Genomic DNA, 17,865 nt, shown 5'->3' with positions numbered 1-17,865 from the left:
GGCCCCCAGATGAACAGCCGGGCAGGTGGGAGGAGGCTGGGGGGCTCGCCCAGGTGGCTCTGCCGGGGTCAGCGGGGGGCCTGGCCCGCCCGGGTGGGTGACAGGCACAGAGAGGGAGCTGCCGCCCGCCTGAGGGCCCCTCCCTGGCCTGCCCGTGCGGCCGGCGCGGTACCGCACCCTCACCCCCGCCGGCGCTCACTTGGCCCGCATGAGGTCCTGGTCCTTGAGCGCGGAGCCCTGGAGATAGATGACCCGCTGGGACCACAGGGGGATCTGCAGGACCCTGCGCACCTGGATGTCCATCTCGGTGGGGCACAGGATGACGACGTAGTAGTCCTGCAGGTAGGAGGGCGTCAGCCCTGCTGGCAGGCTTGCTCGGCTCCGGCCCACCCTCCTTCCTAGTGTTTCCACACCAGTCGCCTCTCAGGAGCCCCAGCCTTCTCTGTGATGGTGCATCTGGCAGGAGGGAAAGGCAGGACCCCACAGACCCACCCCCACAGTGCGGGAGACCACCGGGGCTCCACTGCACAGGCAGGGAAACCCAGGCCCAGGGAGCTCAGGGGGCACTGGGGTGGGGTGGGGCCGTGGGCGGGGCCTCACCTGCAGCCGGGGGTGGGCGTAGAACTCATTCAGAAAGTCCATGAGCAGGTCGATCTTGAGGGAACTGACACACAGGATCACGTGCTTCTCCGTCTGGGCCCGGTGGCGGCTGTAGTTGCCCCCCGACTTCTGCCGCTCCATCCACAGGTAGACGAGCTCCTCAAACTGCAGGTAAGAGTGTGTGAACTCCAGGAGGCCTGGGGCTCCGGGAGCTGCGTCCCGACCACGTCTCGGAAGACCACAGGCAAAGTTTGCGGCACAGGTCGCTCAAGGGGCCAGGTGGGGGCAGAGTGGACGGTCCCGCCAGTGTGTGGGGTAGTGAGAGACGTGGCAGGTCCAGCTCCCAGCCCCAGGAGGCCAAGCGACCGTTAGTGGGTGCCGAAGTATACGCTCCGAGCATCCAGGTAACTGAGCCCCTTGGGTCTCCGTCAGCACCTGAGACACGTTTTGGAGAAACCTGGAAACGTGTCTGAGAAAAGCCTCAGGCCTAGAATGAGGGACCCAGGTGCCCGGCATGGAAGGAGCACTTTGAGTACCACGGTTCTGAGCCCAGGTCAAGGGTGTGGCTGATTGGAGGCTGCCGTCTGGGGGTGCCGTCCACCCTGGCCCACACCTCCTGGCTGTGAGCTTTGGGTGTTGAGAGCCCTTTGTAAGTAGGACAGTGACACATCTATAAAGGTGGGCTGGCGGTGAGGGGACTCCAGGCTCCACGGAGCTGACCGGGGTGCTGACCTGCCCAGGACCTGCCGCTACTGTCTGACTTCCCGTCTGGGTGACAGCCAGACCCCGTGAAAGCACTGAGGTCGTTCATTTTTTTCCCACACAATTCTAAATGAATGGCAGCAGCCACACCCTCTGGTTCTCACCTGCTCTGGGTGACACGCTGTATCTTGCTAAGGGGAGCTCAGCTCATTGAATTTATTGAGCACCTACTAGGCTCCAGTGACAAGGCCCTGTGGCCTTGAAGCACAGGACTGGGCCCTAGTGGGAAGGGCCGGAGACCCCAGGGTGATCCCTGAGGCCTGTGCAGGACTGGGGCTCTGACGGCAGACACCTGGATTCAAGCCTCCCATGTCACGGGTGTGGCCTTCCGAACGTGACCTTATTTGGAAATAGGGTCTTTGAGGATGTAATGAGTCAAGATGAGCTCAGACTGGATTAAGGTGGGCCCTACCTCCAGTGGCCGGTGTCCCGTAACGAGAGGACACAGAGGTGCAGGAATAAGCCACGTGGAGACGGAGGCAGAGCTGAGAGGGAGGCGGCCACAAGCCCCAGGGCGCCAAGGACCATGGCGCCACCAGAAGCTGGAGACGCGGAAGCAGAGCCTCCCCTCAAGCCTCCAGGACCAGCCCTGCTGACACCTCGGTCTCAGACTCTGGCTCTGGCCTGTGAGAGAGTAAATTTCTGTTGTGTAAGCCCCCACCCCCCCATTTGTGGGGTGCTCTGTTCCGGCAGCTGCAGGAAGCACCGCGCTGATGTGTGAAACTCAGCCCTGAGCGGGGAGGATGCTGTCAGCTGTCGTCACTGTTACTCTGCAAGGAACATCTACAGGTGGGCATTCCGCTGTCACCGTCTCTAAGGGCGCTAACTGGTGAACGTGGTTAAAGAAAGAACGAAGGACGGTAACCGAGACCGTCCCTTTCCATCACTGACAACAGATTACTCAGTCTCGCGGGTCCTGACCTTCCACTAGCCCTGGAGGACGGTGTGTGCCTCCGATGCCGGGCCCTGCGGCCTCCCTCTCCTTGGGGCTTGGGCACCAGCCTGGCCTGGGTGATGGGATGTAAACACCAGCCCTGAGCGGCCCCTGCACCCGCCAGGAGCGTGGGGGCCAGAGCACCGCAGGAACAGAAGCTCCGCAGCCGTGGGACAAGGGCACAGCCTTGCGGAGGCGTCCAGGATGCCAGGGGGCGGGAGCCAGCTTACCTGGCACCGTTTACTTGAAACCACACACAACCCCTCTGTGCACTCACGGGGGGCACACACACGGGGGACAGCCCCCAGCCCCACAACCTGCCCCGGGGAGGGGAGATCGTCCCCTCTCTCTCCTGATGTAGCTTCTGAGTGGGACAGACTTGCCAGGCTTGAAAAGGTTCCGGGTAGTAATGTAAAAATATAAAATTAAACTTAAAGAAATATGATTAATTAGAATTAAAAACATAAAACAAATAATGATGTTCATAACTATATAACTAAAAATGCAACTTAACTTATAACAAAAAGTAATTAACATATATAAATTTAGATATCTAAAATATTAAAAATACGATTTAGAAAAACATGATTGTATAAAAATATAATAAGATGTGAACATGGATTCTACAAGCAGCCAGGGCCCCGGGAAAGTGGACGGCCCACCTTGAGGTGCTCTGTGGCCTGCGGGGGCCCTGCCGGGGGCGGGGGGAATGGGGGGAGGACGGGGCTTCAGGTGGAGGCCAGGGAGGAGGCCACTGCTGAACCAGGTCCAGGAAGGCAAGTTCCGGCGAGCGCGGGGATGGGGGTGAGACCTCTGTTTAGGGCTCTCGGCCCACGGGTGTCCCTCGCATGCAGCTGGCCTTCCTGGAGGGGGTGGGCTGTGCTCCGGACCAGGGGGAAAGCAGGGAAGGGGGGGTGTCAGCTGGGGCTGGGGGCTCCGAGCCGCAGGGCGGGGGTGGGGAGTTGAGCTCAGGGTCAGCAGAGGACCCCGGGGGTGGACTGGCCCCCGTTGCAGCCACAGTTAGGCACCTCCCCTGCCCCGTCCCTCCAAATCCTGAGTGTCCCCCGTGGGGTCTGGCTTCCCCCAGTCCATCCTGCTCCGTCCCCTGGGCTTTCTCCTGCCCTCTGGAGGGCTGGGGGCGCCTGCAGCCACCGGCCCCCTCTCCAGGCCTCTACCCGTCGTATCTAAACACGGCTGGCTCAGCCGGCAGACTGGCCTTGCTGACAGGCGACGGGAAGCAGCGGTGCCCCACGGGGTCCTGACAGCTGCTGCCGCTGCCCCGGCTAAGGACTCCTGTCCCAGCCCGCGGGACACCCTGGCAGCCCCCCGCGCTCCACACTCCGCACGGGACCCGGGGGAGCCGTCTGAGCACGCCCCCCCCACTGTCCTGACGGCTGCGGGCCTCGCTAGCCACAGGCCCCCAGGAGGCCCCGGCAGGCCCCACGTGTCCCCGTCGGGGTCTTGGCCTTGCGGCCCCTCCCAGGACTGGCGCCCCTCCTCGCCCCTCTCGGCCCCGCCGGGCAGGGCTCACACCTGCAGCGGGAGCACCACGAGGGCCACGCAGATCATGATGGCCACCAGCAGCTGGGACGGCCAGATCTTGGGCGTCACGTCTCCGTAGCCCACGGTGGAGAAGGTGACGATGCAGAAGTAGAAGGACGTCAGCAGGGACAGGTTGCCGCCCGCACGCTCCAGGTGCTGGATGCCGCAGGTCCTGGAACCGGGGATGGGGGTGGCGGCAGGGCCTTGGCCGGCCTGGCGCCTGGGGCAAGGCTGGGCCTGCCCGCGACAGCACGTCAGCTGTCGCCGACACGGCGCCCCAGCCTGGGCCCGGGTCCAGCTCTGCGCTTCCCGACCCTGGCCTGTGGGGCTGGCACACCCAACGCATCCCCCCGGGCCTTCCTTTCCTGCCCCGAGGTGCCTTTGAGGCCCCTGGAAAATTGGACGGGAGCGCAGACACAGCGCTGCGTGGGTTCAGCGTGGGCCTGGGGTCAGAGGAGGTGGATGGGGCCGCCCAGGCTGCGAGCCCCTACCTGCCACCCACCTCGGAGTTCGTCCTCCCCCAGGAGGTCAGACGGCGCGGGGCACGCCCAGCCCCCTGCCCAGCTAGAGCTGGACAGTCCTTCCCCCGCCGTGGCCCCGTGGCCCGTCCCCACATACACCGTGGCGCGGCACACAGCGGTGCTGGGGCCCTCCCCAGGGTGGACGCGCTGGCTGCGGGGAGGGGGCAGGCTGGACCACCCCGGTGCTTCCTGCCCTGCGGACACCCCGCCCCACTCCGCTGGAGTGTGCGTCTGCGTGTGTCGGGGGGCATGGGGGGGGGAGGCACACGGCCTTGGGACCTGCCCGCGTCCTCGCCCAGGGCACAGGCACGTGCCGGGGGGGCGTGCTCTCTGCTCCAGCCCCCAGGCTGCTCCCAGACCTTATTCTCGGCTGGACCTCGAGCCGAGGGTCCCCCCCGTCCCCCCAGCCAGTGCCCTCCTCCACCACATCTCTCCGGGCCCTAGAGGAGCCGGACTCGGCAGCTCTGGCCTAGGAACCGGAGCTCCGAGCTGCCTCTGGTCCTTTACCCCGGCTTCTCGGATGCGAGGGCTGGGCGACGCGGCCGCCTGGCAGGGACTCACCCCGTGAAGACCAGGCACAGCAGGGTGCAGAAGAGGATGAGGACCTGGTTGAACATGGCCGACTGGGTGCGCAGGATGGCTCGGTGGAAGTCGTTCTGCGGGAAGTGGCGCTATCAGGGGCAGAACAGGGACTGGTCGGAGCCCAGGGCCCACCCCCACCCCCACCCCCCACCCCACCCCGTACGTCCCAGATGCACGAGAATGAATGAACGGTGGGGGGGGGGGCGGCTCCACCTGACCTCAGCGCTCGGCCTCCCCGTCCAGCCTCTGCCATGCCAGGGGAGGACCTGGGGCGCAGGCCAGAGGCCGTGACCTCAGCGCCGTCACCTCACTTTGCAGTGGGGATGGAGGTGAGCCGAGGGAGCCTGGGCTGGGGAGGGGCACCCTGGGAGAAAACAGTCGTTGCGCCGCCTGCTGACAGGGGCCTCGCTCAGACCTCAGCACAGGGTCTGCCGTGGCCCCGTGTCTCGGGGCCCCGCCTGCGCTCACTTGCACTTTCACCCTCTCCCTCCTCCAGCCACGATTCCAGGGGCAGGGACAGGCCTGGGTGACTCTCCCGGGGCATCAGGGCTGGGGCTCCGGCTGGTCAGGAAGGAGGTGTGAGGGCATCTCGTGGTGACAGAGACACGTCTGTCCACCGGTCAGCCCGGCCTCCTGGGCACCAAAGGAAGCTGGCCAGCTCCCCACAGGGCCAGGGCATGGCGAGCTGTGCCCTGGGGTCCTGGGGGCCTCGCAGAGGTGAAGCGGGAGGGGAGGGGCGGGGCAGGGGGGAGCCCACCCTGCCCAGAGCTGCCCGGCCCGCGGCTCACAATCATGTTCTCCAGGGCGTGCTTGGCCAGCCAGCAGTTCAGAAACACCGGGATGAACAGGTTCCGCAGCGGCGGCCAGAATATCTGCGGAGGAGACAGGTCAGGGGGCGCGGGCTCGGCGGCCCCTTCCCCAGCTGGCGGCTCACCCACCGTGATGATGAAGGGCAGCGTGTTGATCATCTCCAGGATGAAGGCCACGCGGAAGATCTGCTCCCAGATGTTGCCCTGGGGAGCCAGGGGGGTGGGCTTCAGAGCAGGTGGGCGGGGAGGGGGCCAGGGAGGGGTGTGTGGGGAGGGGCGTGGGGGGGAGGGGTGCGGGGGGAGGGGTGCGGGGGGAGGGGTGGGGGGAGGGGTGCGGGGGGAGGGCAGGGCCAGGCCTGGGGGCACTTACTTTGTAGCTGAGGTAAGTGAGGAGCGTGGTCTCCAGGAAGCTGACGGCGGCCACGGTGACCTGGGGTGGGGAGGGGCCGGAGCCTCTGAGCGGGGCCGGGGCAGGCAGGGCCCCCCAGAGCCGTGCTGCCTCCACTCACCTGAGTGGCCCACAGAGCCGTCTTCCTCTCCACCCACAGGATGGGGGCCCTGGGGAGAGAGGGAGGTGAGCCCTGGGCCTCTACTGACCGCAGGCTGCTGCTTGAGCTGGACGGAGGGGCCGAGGGCAGGAGGGAAGGGGAGGTGCCCGGGGAAAGGGGGCCCCAGGGCAGGGCCTGTGAGGCCAGGGCCTAAGCGGGCTGCCCTGGGGACGGGCCGTGGGCTCAGAGTCCGCAGCTGGCCCAGGTGGCCTCCCCTTCTCGTCTGGGCTCCCGGGGACAGGCTCCTACGCCCGTCCCCGCAGGGGCAGGGGTGCTGGCCATCACGCTCCCCGGTTTCTGACCTCAGGTCCTCGTCCATAACCCAGCAGGGGAGGGGAGTGACTTGGGTGGGGGTGTCCCTGCCCAGACGCAGCCCCAGGACAAAGGCTGCGGCGAGACCAGCAGGAGGGGTCGGGTGGCCGTGCTCAGTGCAGAGCCAGACCCCAGACGGCCAAGGCCCTGACCCCCGTGGGCCCCTGTGGGGTGGGAGGGCCCCCGCCGCAGTGGAGGCGTTGGGCTGTTGTTTCCTCGGCCGAGGGACACAGACTCTGAAATCCCCGGGCCTTCAGGGCTGCTTGGACGAGAGCTGGGCCCGGGCTCAGGAGCTGCCCTGGCCGCCACTCCGAGGCACAGGCCCAGAAAGGAGAGGCTTCCAGGGCCGGGTGTGAAGGGAGGGGCTGGCGTGTCCCTTCCACCCCAGCTGTGCGTGCCTTCCAGGGACAGGGCGACCGGGCCAGAGCGGGAGAAGCTGCGGAGCTGGGGACACAGTGCTCAAGGTCTGGTACGTTGGGTCCTGCTGCCGCCAAGTACCAGGACTGCTCTGCGAGGCTGGGCCGGGGGTGCCAGGGGAGGGGCGTAGGTGCAGGCTAAGGCCAAAGGGGGGCTCTGGGTGTGGGGAGGCTGGGAGGGAGAAGCTTCCATCAAGAAGGTGGCCAAGGCCCTGGGACACATGCTGGCCTGTGGACCGGGCGCCCCGCCGCTCTGGCGTCACTTCCCCCTGCCCGACTGGGCGCCTGCTCTCTTTGGCTAAAGGGCCGTGAGTTGCAGAGGCAGCGATCGACCCTCCGGCAGGTCCTCACTGCATCTCTCCTCCCACCCACGGTCCGTGAGGGCTGGGCCAGGCCGGCTGCTGCTGACCCTGCTGTCACTCTTAGATTGCTCCCGGGCCTCAGGGGCTGTACGCTGAGGGGCCATCCCGCCACTGCCCGCTGCTTGGCCAGGGTCCGGGGGTCCCAGGAGGGTCACGGGCTGCGGCTGGGCATCTATCCTGGGGGGCTGGGCAGTGCACCCTCTGTCCACCCGACCCGGCCCTGGGCCTCTGAGTGGGAGCTGGGTGGCAAACTCACCAATTGATCTCGGAGGACGACTCGTTGAAGGTGTAATTCTGCTTCGGGCAGCCCCAGCTGTGGAGAGACGGAGCTGGCCGGCCACGGCCCCTCCCAGCACCGCCCCCGAAGGGACCAGACCCTTCCCAGGGTTGCCACGGGCCTAGGGCGTATGGGGGGCACACTCTCCCCAACCAGGGCCCCCACAACTCAGACAGGCGTCTGTATTCTAACACCTGGGGGACAGGCAGCTGCTCGCACCCTGCAGACGCTCTCGGAGGCTCTCTAACGGATGAGGGGCAGGCCGGGTGAGGAGAACACAAGAGGTGAGCCCAGGAGGGAGTGGGGATTCCCCCCGGGCTGCCAGCAGAGAAAGGGCTGCGCGTGGCCAGCGACGGACCCTGCAGCACTCAGGGCCTCCTGGAGGCCAGAGCTGCCGAAACAAGGCCGGGCGATGTGCGCGAGACACGCAGAAGAGCCGAGCTCCTGCCCCGTGGTGCCGGCTCCGAGACGCAGGTCCCTGAGTCACTCCCGAGGACAAGCCTCCCCACGCCACCTGGATGCCCACTGGGAGGGTGGCGGGGCCTGGCAGACGCGCTAGTTCTGCCCCAGATTACAAGCAAAGCCAGGGTCACTGGCCAACAGGACCTCGCTCTCAGAGCCCCATGGTGACGGGCAGCTCCCTCCTCCTTTTTTCTCAACTGACGCACTTCCTCCTAAGCCTGAGCCTGTGGTTGCAAACTCAATGCCCACAGCGGCCGCCAGCCCCCCTCCATCCCGCCGCCCTCCATCCAGCCATCCAGCCATCCATCCATCCATCCATCCATCCATCCATCCATCCATCTATCCACCCATCCAGCCACCCTCCATCCAGCCACCCTCCATCCGTCCACCCTCCATCCAGCCACCCACACATCCAGCCACCCTCCCATCCAGCCACCCTCCATCCGTCCACCCTCCATCCAGCCACCCACACATCCAGCCACCCTCCCATCCAGCCACCCTCCATCCGTCCACCCTCCCATCCGTCCACCCACACATCCAGCCAGCCAGCCAGCCAGCCGCCCTCCATCCAGCCACCCTCCATCCATCCATCCAGCCAGCCAGCCACACATCCATCCAGCCAGCCTCCATCCAGCCAGCCTCCATCCAGCCAGCCTCCATCCAGCCACCCTCCATCCAGCCACACATCCATCCAGCCACCCACACATCCAGCCAGCCAGCCAGCCAGCCACCCTCCATCCAGCCACCCTCCATCCAGCCACCCTCCCATCCGTCCACCCTCCATCCAGCCACCCTCCCATCCGTCCACCCACACATCCATCCACCCACACATCCATCCAGCCACCCTCCCATCCGTCTACCCACACATCCATCCATCCATCCACCCACCCTCCCATCCAGCCACCCACACATCCATCCATCCAGCCAGCCAGCCACCCTCCCATCCAGCCACCCTCCATCCAGCCACCCTCCCATCCATCCACCCTCCCATCCAGCCACCCACACATCCATCCATCCATCCATCCACCCTCCCATCCATCCACCCTCCCATCCAGCCACCCTCCCATCCGTCCACCCACACATCTGTCCATCCATCCAGCCAGCCACCCTCCCATCCGTCCACCCACACATCCATCCATCCATCCAGCCAGCCACCCTCCCATCCAGCCACCCTCCATCCAGCCACCCTCCATCCAGCCACCCTCCCATCCAGCCACCCTCCCATCCGTCCACCCACACATCTGTCCATCCAGCCAGCCAGCCACCCTCCCATCCGTCCACCCACACATCCATCCATCCAGCCAGCCAGCCACCCTCCCATCCAGCCACCCGCCATCCAGCCACCCTCCCATCCAGCCACCCTCCCAGCCACCCTCCCATCCAGCCACCCTCCCAGCCACCCTCCCATCCAGCCACCCACACATCCATCCACCATCCTTACATCACCCACCCATACACCCTTCTCTCATCCACCATCCACCTTCTATCCATTCATTTATCCACCCACCCATCCACCCGCCATCTATCCACCCATCCATCCAGCGTCCTTACATCATCCACACATACACCCTCTCATCCGCCATCCACCTTTCTATCCACCCACCCACCCATCCATCCTCCTTCTATCCACTCATCCGTCCACCCAGTCATCCATTATCCATCCATCTCTTCATCCCTCCATCCATCCACCCACCTGTCCATCCATCCCACGCATACATCTACCAGCACCCCCCCACCCATCCATTCGCTCTCCCACCCACCCGTCATGTGCCAGGTGCTGTGCGATGAATACAACAGAGCCGGTCCCTGTGGGAATGTAAAGCCACATGTCCCAGACGCCTCTGGGAGTGGGAGAAGGTGGGATGAACCCAGGAAAGTGCTTGGAGAGTCAGAACCCCGGTTTCCTTCTCAAACCACCACGGTGGGATCTGTCCTCCTGCACTCCTGATGAAGACAGGAGGTCCGTTCTCAGGAGTGGGTGAGGGTCTGGCCTGGGGAACCCACCCCGCTGCACGTGGCGGGGAGGTAACTACAAGCTTGCACTGTGAACTTTGACCCTGGCCTCCTTCCCAGCTCAGCGGGCAGGAGCCCAGGGGCCAGGCCTTACCCTGCAGGGAAGAGGGGAAGGATCTGCCCTGAGGAGCCAGGCAGACCCAGGGGACGGTGGTGACCAACTGGCCACACACCCTGACCACAGGGCCCTCGGCCTCCGAGAGCCCAACCTTAGTGTGAGTGGCCAGACGCTTGAGGAAGTCCCTTCAGCGTGAGCTCGGGGGAGCAGAGACTGAGCAGAAGGGGGAACTGTAAGAAAGGAAAGCGGTTCAGACAAACCCGAAGTGCTGATGGCAGGGCGCCTGCAGGGGGAGCGGCGCTTGGAGATGAAGCGTTCTCAGAAATCAGAAAACACAAGAGCAGAGGTGAAACTCTCAACCAGAGGCGGGAGAGAAAGCTGGGGAGACCCCCAGACAGAGCAAAAGAGGGAAGCAGTACCGTTCCAGAACCTTCCAGAACCCCACATCTGGGTACGAGGGAGTCCAGAGAGGCTCCCGGAGCAGATGGGGAGGTGGGCTGGGAGGGGTAAGGGGAACCGGGTGGAGCCCCAAGAAAGAGGCACACCCCTGCCCTGCACCGCGAGACTCACGTCCTCCCCCCACCGAGGCCTGGCACCCCTGCCTGCCCAGCAGGAGCTGCTGAGCGACCCAGAGCCCCTCGCTGAGACCCCCCAGCGCACCCCTGGGCGAGCAGGGAGGGGGCATCCCAGACCCCCAAGGAGGGCTCTGTCCAGGTCCGGGTGTGGCTGCAAACGCAGTCGTCGTCCACGACAAGGACACCTTCCGCCCGTGCTGAGCCGGCGGGTCAGCTGGAGCCTGAGGGTGGCATCCTGGCCACGGCTCTGTGGGGGAGGGGTACTGTGGGGAAGGAAGGACTCCCCAAGGCCCTGGGCACAGGGCGCCGGGCACGGACCCCTGTGCGGACCCCATCGGCCTCTGTAACGGCAGAGGGCCCACAGGAAGGCCCAGCCCCGGGCCCGCAGGTCACCCACCATCCGATCCCCAGGGCCGGGTCGTCCAGCAGGACGCGGACAATGTAGAGTAGGCAGGTCAGCAGCTTCAGGGAGAAGTTGAGCAGCCGGATCCTCAGGCCTGTGGGGGCGGGACGGTGGTCAGGGCTCCCGGACGGGCCGGCGTCCCAGCCCGCACTCCGCCCTCTGCACCTGGGCCTCCGCACCGGCTGCCCCGCCAGCACTGACGGGGTGGCTCTGCTGGGCCGGCCTCTGAGAGGCTTCACCCTGTCCCGCCTCACGGACGTGGTACAGAGGGCTCCCGGGGCTGGTGTCACCGGTGGGGGGGGGTGAGGGGAGCAATGGACAGACTGACGGACCAGGACCCACGGGCACCTCCGCACCCCATCTTGCATCCCAGGGGGCCAAGCTCCTGCTGGGATGCAGGTGGAAGGTACCCGCAGCGGGAGGGTGGGGCCACACGGAGGGGCCAGGGAGCCCCTCGGGGTGAAGGGGCTGAGACGGTGCCACCCGGCTGCCAGGGGCGGCGGGTCCCCACAGGGTGGAACGTGGTGCGGGCCGGAGGTGAGGGGCACTCCCACCGCCCTGCCCCCCACCCTGAAGGCCCCACTCACTGGATCTTTGGTTTTTGATGAAGAACAGCTTAAGTCTCTCCTTGAAGGTGTTCTCGTTGACGTAGAACTCCACCTGGACCCTGGGGGGCGGGCAGGAAGAGTGGGCCCGGGGCCAGCGGGGGCTGCAGCCCAAAGCCCCCCACACGGCGGGCCCCTCCCCGCTGCCAGAGCAGGGTCAGCGCTGCCACCTCGGACAGAAGGCCCTGGTTGCCACATCCCCACGTGCCCCCAGCGGACCTGCCCACCGGCTGCCGCCTTCTCAGTGCCCAGGGACCTCCAGGCCCCGCAGAGGCGTATGCTCACAGGCCCCCAGCCTGGGCTGTCACGGCGGCCACGAGGATTACATGTGGCCTGTGTGGCCCTTGGCTCCAAACATGCCGTATCATTAGTATAGAATGTTCCAGAAGCCAATGGTCAGCTGCTTTATCTGGAGGCCCCTGGTGGTTGAGCCTGGAGACTCGCTGCAGCCCGCGGGATGGTCGAGGCAAACAGGCTGGCAGTGGGCCCCCTCCCTGGATGACCCCCAGATGCCCTGAGCCCCTACCCGGGCTCCCAGCATCCTGGGAACAGACCACACGGACTGGCAGGATTTTGCTGTCGAACGAGGAGGCAGGGGGTGGGGATGGCCCGTCTCGTCACTAGGGTAACGTGGGACCCGGAGGCCACGGGCCGCTGCCCCCGCCTCGGCCGCGAGCCCGCTGTGGCCGGCATGCTGGCTAGGCGAGGGCTTAACGTTCCACCATAACGGAAACTCCAGTGTTGACAGCACGACAACGACCCTGTAGCCAGGTTCCCGCGGTGGGAATGGTCCAGCCCCGCTTCTCCCTTGCCGGGTGGGGGCCCTGGGGCGGGGCTGCCTTGCTCTGGGTTAGCACCTGGCATCTGCCACACGGCCTCCGTTCCAAGCTGCATCTGCCCCACTGGCAGGTCAGGACCCCACAAGCAGCCCATGGGCATCACTGTGGCCAGTCCTCACCCCCTGACCAGATAGAGGCACCAAGAGCCCGGAAACGCCTGGTCCAGATGCCATGCCCTGTGCCTCCCCTCACCCAGATGTCAGGTAGAGGCGGCCCCGCCACCCTCAGGGATGTTGTGTGGGTGCGATAAGACTGTCCAGGTGAGGCAGCTGCTCAGGCACACTCTGTGTGAAGACCGTGACACAGGAGGCAGAGGGACTGAGCACCCTGAAGGCAGAGTAGTGCTACCCAGAGGCACCCTGGAGGGCTGCATGTAGGAGGTGGCGGTTGAGCAGATGGGATGCAGGACAGTGGTCCACAGGCAGAGGTGAGGCGCACGCTGGCCCAGGTCCCTGCTCCCCACCCCTACCTCCCTGTCGTCGTCCACCAGGGTGGAGGGCTGTGAACGTTCTCCCCCTCTGACCAGGCTCCAGCTCCTATCGATGCAGAAATTCATGCCGCTGTCACCTTGAAAGTTCAATGGCGCTGCTCTGCCCGCGGCTGGCTGCCCCAGCATCTCCAAGAAGTGTTTCCTCAAGCCTGTTCTAGGCATAGTGTGTGATACCTGGTGTTGGCAGCAGCCGTCTGGACCTCCCCTGGTGATGGGCCCACGGGAGGGGACTGGGGCAGAGCCCCAGCACCTCCCTGACCTTTGCCAGGTCGGGGGCCCTGGCCTGACCACAGCGGCCCCCACTGGTCAAAGGCCCAAGAAGGGCCCAGGGGGAGGAGCTGGTGGCGTGGGCCCTTCCCCACTCTCAGGTCCTGGTGCAGGGCGGTCAGCACCCCAGGACACCCCACTGCACACTGTACCCAACGCACCCCACTGCACACAACATCCCAATATACCCACCGTACTCCAGCACATCTCTGCGTACCCCACTGCACCTAGCGCACCCACTGTACCCCAGCACATCTCTGCGTACCCCACTGCTCCTAGCGCACCCACTGTACGCAGCAGCTCAGCACGCTCCTCATGTCCCAGTATAGCCCCGTGCACACCACTGTACCCCAGTGCACCCGGCGTACACTGCACCCCAGCACATCTCAGCGTACGCTGTACCTTGGTACACCCACTGTACTCCAGTATATCTGTGTACCCCACTGCACGCTACACCCCAGGATACCCTACTGTACCCCAACGCATCCACTGTACACTGCACCCCAGCACACCCCACTGGACCTGAACCCCAACCTCCTCTGCAGGTGCTACCCAGAGCCGGGTCACGGGAATCCGAGGGTCCCTCTGGGGAGTTGGTCAAATGCCTTCTCTCTGAAGGAGCAACTCAGACAAGCCAGGCTGGGCCTGGGCCAAGTCAGGGGGCAGACGCCCCTCGGCGGTGCCCACGTGTCCCGAGAGAACACTCCCCCACCGTCCTGCCCTGCACAGAGAAGCCTCAAGGAGGGGTCCCCAGCCCTTGTGCCCCTCCACTTGGGTACCCCCTTCCTGGCCCTCATCTGGCCAGCAAGGTCCAGCTCGGCCCACGTGGCGGGTGCGCATGGCTGGTGGCCGAGTCTCCCTCCTTCCTCCTCAGCCTCCCGGGGACCTGCCCCCCCCGTGCACCACGCCCCCAGCCCGCATGCCTCTCACGGCGGCCCCCGCAAGTCCCCGCCCAGGCCCAGGGGTCAGGACTGCCAACCAGGACTGGTCACGCCTCAGACATGGAACCCGTCAGCCCCCTGCCCGGGCGGCTGTGGACACCCATCTGCACAGGCCCCCCCGGCCCCGGGCGCTCTCCACGCGGGAGGAGAGAAAGGGGTGGGGGGCGGCGGAGCCCGGCGAAGACTCGGCCCCGGGAGGTCGAGCCTGGGTGCCCGGGGAAATCCACGGAGCCGCGTCCGCTTTTAATTTTTCACGAGCTGTGGCTGCCCACTTCTCCCACCACAGAAAGTAAGTTACAAGCTTCCCATTTACTCTGAAGTGCGGGTGCAACGGGTGTGATTCAGCTGCAGGATGTGCTCTTGGCTCCGCAAGTTGCTGGGGGATGCGGCCATGCCGGGGTCACGGACCGTCTGGCCTGGCAGAGCCCCGCCCCTCCCACTCAGACAGGTGGCCCCACCTGTCTGAGCCTCGGCCGCCTCACCTGGGGCTCGGGCGGCTGCCACGGGCATCCGGAGGGAGCCTGGCAGGGCTGCCGCGACCGTGGAGAAGTTAACACGGTCCTCTCTGTGCCTCAGGTCCTCCCTCGTAAAGTCCAGGTAGGTGTTGGTTTTCAGAGAGAGGATGAAGTGAGAGACGGCCACGCCCGTGGCCGAGGCCCGGCGCCCACCAGCTCGGTGCGAGCGATCGGGGCTGGACCTGCTCTGAGCCTGACTTTGGTCCACACCCACCACTCACATCACCCAGGAGAGACGGCCCGTGCCATAGACCCACGTGTATGGCTGCCGGCCACCAGCTGTGGCTTGAGGCCCTGTGGCGGCCCCATGGTGGAGCCAGTGCCCAGGCCCACAGGAAGCTGCTCTGGGGAGCGGGGGAGGGCTCCGTGGGGGTCCAGAGCCAGGAGCCGGCTACGAGCTCACAGGGCGACAGCCCGGCAAACAGCTCGAGAGCCGGGCGAGGGCAGACAAGGGGTCCACTCCGTCTGCACCCGCTCGCATGCATTCACCTGCTCCTTCGGCAGGACGCCCGGCGGGGAGGCCTGGGCGCACCGCGGGGCCCCTGCTGCCCGCTGCCCGGGGTGCAGGAAGGTCTGCGGCACTGGGCAGGCCTGGTCACGGGGCCCCGAGGCTTCTGAGAGCCCCAGCCCCAGACGGTCCCTGGGGTACCCCCTGCGGTTCGGCCATAAGCCCCGAGGACTGGACAGGCCAAACCCACTCCCTGTCCCGGGACAGTCCTGAGCCCTGCTCCCTTCCATCCGCCATGGAGTGAGCAGCTCTCAGGCTGGCGAGGACGGCAGTCCAGGCCAGGCAGCTGGAGGGCCATGTCCCCAAGCCCGGCCACAGGGCTTCTCGGAGGGGTCCTGCCAGCCCCGTCCCTACACACATGGAAACTGAGGCCCACCCAGGCTGGACGCTGCCTCAGGTCACCCAGTGGTCAGAGGAGACAGGGCTCTGGACTCCCTGGGTCTCCGAGTTTCAGGGGCGTAGGAGTCAGGTCCCAGCAGGCGGCCGTGGCCCATCCCCAGTCGGCTTGCGTTCACTGCCGGTGTGCAGGGCCTTGCCCACGCTGGGGTGGCCCAGAGGACGCCCCCTCGTGCCGGCAGAGCAGCTTGAACTCCACCCCCCCCCCCCCCCAACCAGGACCGGACCTGCCAGGCGAGGGCAGGTGGAAGAAGGGGCTGCAGCTCTCCCTGCTGACCGGCAGCTGACCGGCAGGCTGCGGGCGTGGCCTTCCAGGGATTCCCGGCAGGGAGCTCTGGCACAGATGGCCTGTGCCGGGAAGCGGCAAACGCAGGGCCGGGCGGCCGGTCCCGGCGGGACACCAGGCACACGGCTGTGGGGAGGCCCACCCGCCCGGTCGTGCCAGCCTTGAACTCACAAGGGGCCGACGTCTGGCAGCCTTCTTCCCGGTCTACTGCTGTGTGCCGGTGGCTCTCCAGCAGGTGCCCGGGAGCTCCACGCAGGAGGCCACGGAGCCCCGGGCGAGATGGAAGAGCAGGGCCGGGGCCCAACTGCCAAGGCCGAGGCCGCGGCTACTCTGCGAACGGGCAGAGCCCCTGACCCGCCCTGCTCCCGGGCAGTGGCAGGTCCCAGGGTGGGCGGGCAAGGAGCCGGGCTGGGTTGGGTTTGGAGGTGGGGCCCTCAGGCGGATGGGCTGCTCTGCCCCAGCTGCAGCCTCGCCTGTGGGGGCATCGGGGGCACAGGCTCTCCTGCAGCTCCTCCCACGGAACAGGCGGGGGCACAGGCCGCCCGCCGTCCCACGTCAGCCCACGGCCATGCGCCTCCCCTCTGCCACTCGGCCCTCCCGGTGCCTGGCACACCGAGGAGAGCAAAGGCTCCGGGTGACCTCTCAAACCAACAGACGGCGCCGTCCTGGGCCTCCCCAGTCCAAGAGAGCGTCCTTGTACTGGCGCCTTGGCTCGGTCAGGGGCCCTGGTGAGCCTCCTTGGGCCTCCGAGGGCCCAGGGACGTTTGCTTTGCCCGTGACAATGCAATTCTGGGGCAGCAGGACCCCAGCCTCGGCCCCTCAGGTGGCCGCAATCGTCCACATCCTCCCACGGTCTCAGACCCGCTCCTGGTGGGGCTGGGAGAGCCCTGCGGTGGAGGAGGTGCCTTCCCCCTCCTGTTACCCACCGCACCACCGCTGGGGGGCTGAGGCCCAGGGCAGCTCCCAGGCTCCTGCCGGCGGCGTAACAGCGCAAAGCCTCGGGCTGCAGGGGGCGGCGCGGGGAAGCCCTGCGCGCGCGGTGGTGGCCAATGTCGACGGTGTTAATTAACGAGACTAAAAACCAGGCCCCAGTCGGTGGCCACACTGGACGCCGTGGGTGTGAGCAGGTGGGGGGCTCTTTCCCAGGAACGCCCCCAATGGGGCTGCTGAGGGCGCTTGGGTACCCCGATCTCAAAGCACCCTCTGCTTGACCTAAATCCTGGCTGAAGCCAGGAAAAGCCTGGCAGGGCTCACGGTGGGGCAGCCGAGCCAGGTGCCTGTGGGTCCGGACAGTCACCAGCGGTCACCTGTACGCCTGTCCCCACGTAGGCACCACGGCAGGGGTCCCTGCTCCCTCCCGAGGGCTGTGGTCACAACCTGTGGGGTGTTCGCCTCCGGACGCCCCCGTCTCCTACCCCCAGGCTCCGCCCCAGGAAGCGCCACCCGAGGCCCAGCAGCAGCGGCCGTGTCCCCGCTCCCACCCGGCTGCAGGGCAGATGCTGTGGCCGGAGCAGGCCCTCCCCCCTGGGCTGGCACGGCTCGAGCTGCCCTCCCTCCCCGGGCCTGCCAGGGGCTGGGAGGCCACCTGTGAGCCAAGCACTTCCTGAGACGGAGAGGAGTCCAGGCTGAAATCTTCCAGGTGAAGCCTGGGGACGGAATGGAGTGGACACATCAACGCGGACGGATGGACAGACAGAGGGCCTGGGCTCCTGGACCAGGTGTGGGCAGGGACACATAGGGACGACGCGGGCAGGGTCCGAGGGAAGCAGGGGTGCGCCCGTGCGCACACTCCCGACTGGGCCTGGCGCCCTTGGCACCCGCACAGCGGCACAGTGCGCGCGG

The 17,865-nt window shown here is 66.5% G+C and overlaps 1 protein-coding gene across 1 annotated transcript in view; it reads right to left on the bottom strand.

Moving 5' to 3' along the window:
* KCNT1 (potassium sodium-activated channel subfamily T member 1) overlaps nt 1-17,865 on the bottom strand; it is a 70,466-nt gene that overhangs the window by 18,993 nt on the left and 33,608 nt on the right. Inside the window, exons 3-13 of the mRNA XM_079926727.1 lie at nt 11,764-11,843; nt 11,171-11,270; nt 7,645-7,701; nt 6,260-6,308; nt 6,121-6,180; nt 5,880-5,954; nt 5,730-5,813; nt 4,921-5,015; nt 3,830-4,010; nt 601-765; nt 200-336 (exon numbers count right to left, since the gene is read on the bottom strand). Of these exons, the coding sequence (XP_079782853.1) occupies nt 200-336; nt 601-765; nt 3,830-4,010; nt 4,921-5,015; nt 5,730-5,813; nt 5,880-5,954; nt 6,121-6,180; nt 6,260-6,308; nt 7,645-7,701; nt 11,171-11,270; nt 11,764-11,843 (1,083 nt within the window). The remainder of the gene's footprint in view (nt 1-199; nt 337-600; nt 766-3,829; nt 4,011-4,920; nt 5,016-5,729; nt 5,814-5,879; nt 5,955-6,120; nt 6,181-6,259; nt 6,309-7,644; nt 7,702-11,170; nt 11,271-11,763; nt 11,844-17,865) is intronic.

The sequence above is a fragment of the Stenella coeruleoalba genome (assembly GCF_951394435.1).
Source record: "Stenella coeruleoalba genome assembly, chromosome: 7".
NCBI classification, from domain to species: domain Eukaryota; kingdom Metazoa; phylum Chordata; class Mammalia; order Artiodactyla; family Delphinidae; genus Stenella; species Stenella coeruleoalba.
The sequence above is the reverse complement of the archived record's forward strand: the minus strand, read 5'-3'. Positions and strand labels throughout refer to the sequence as shown.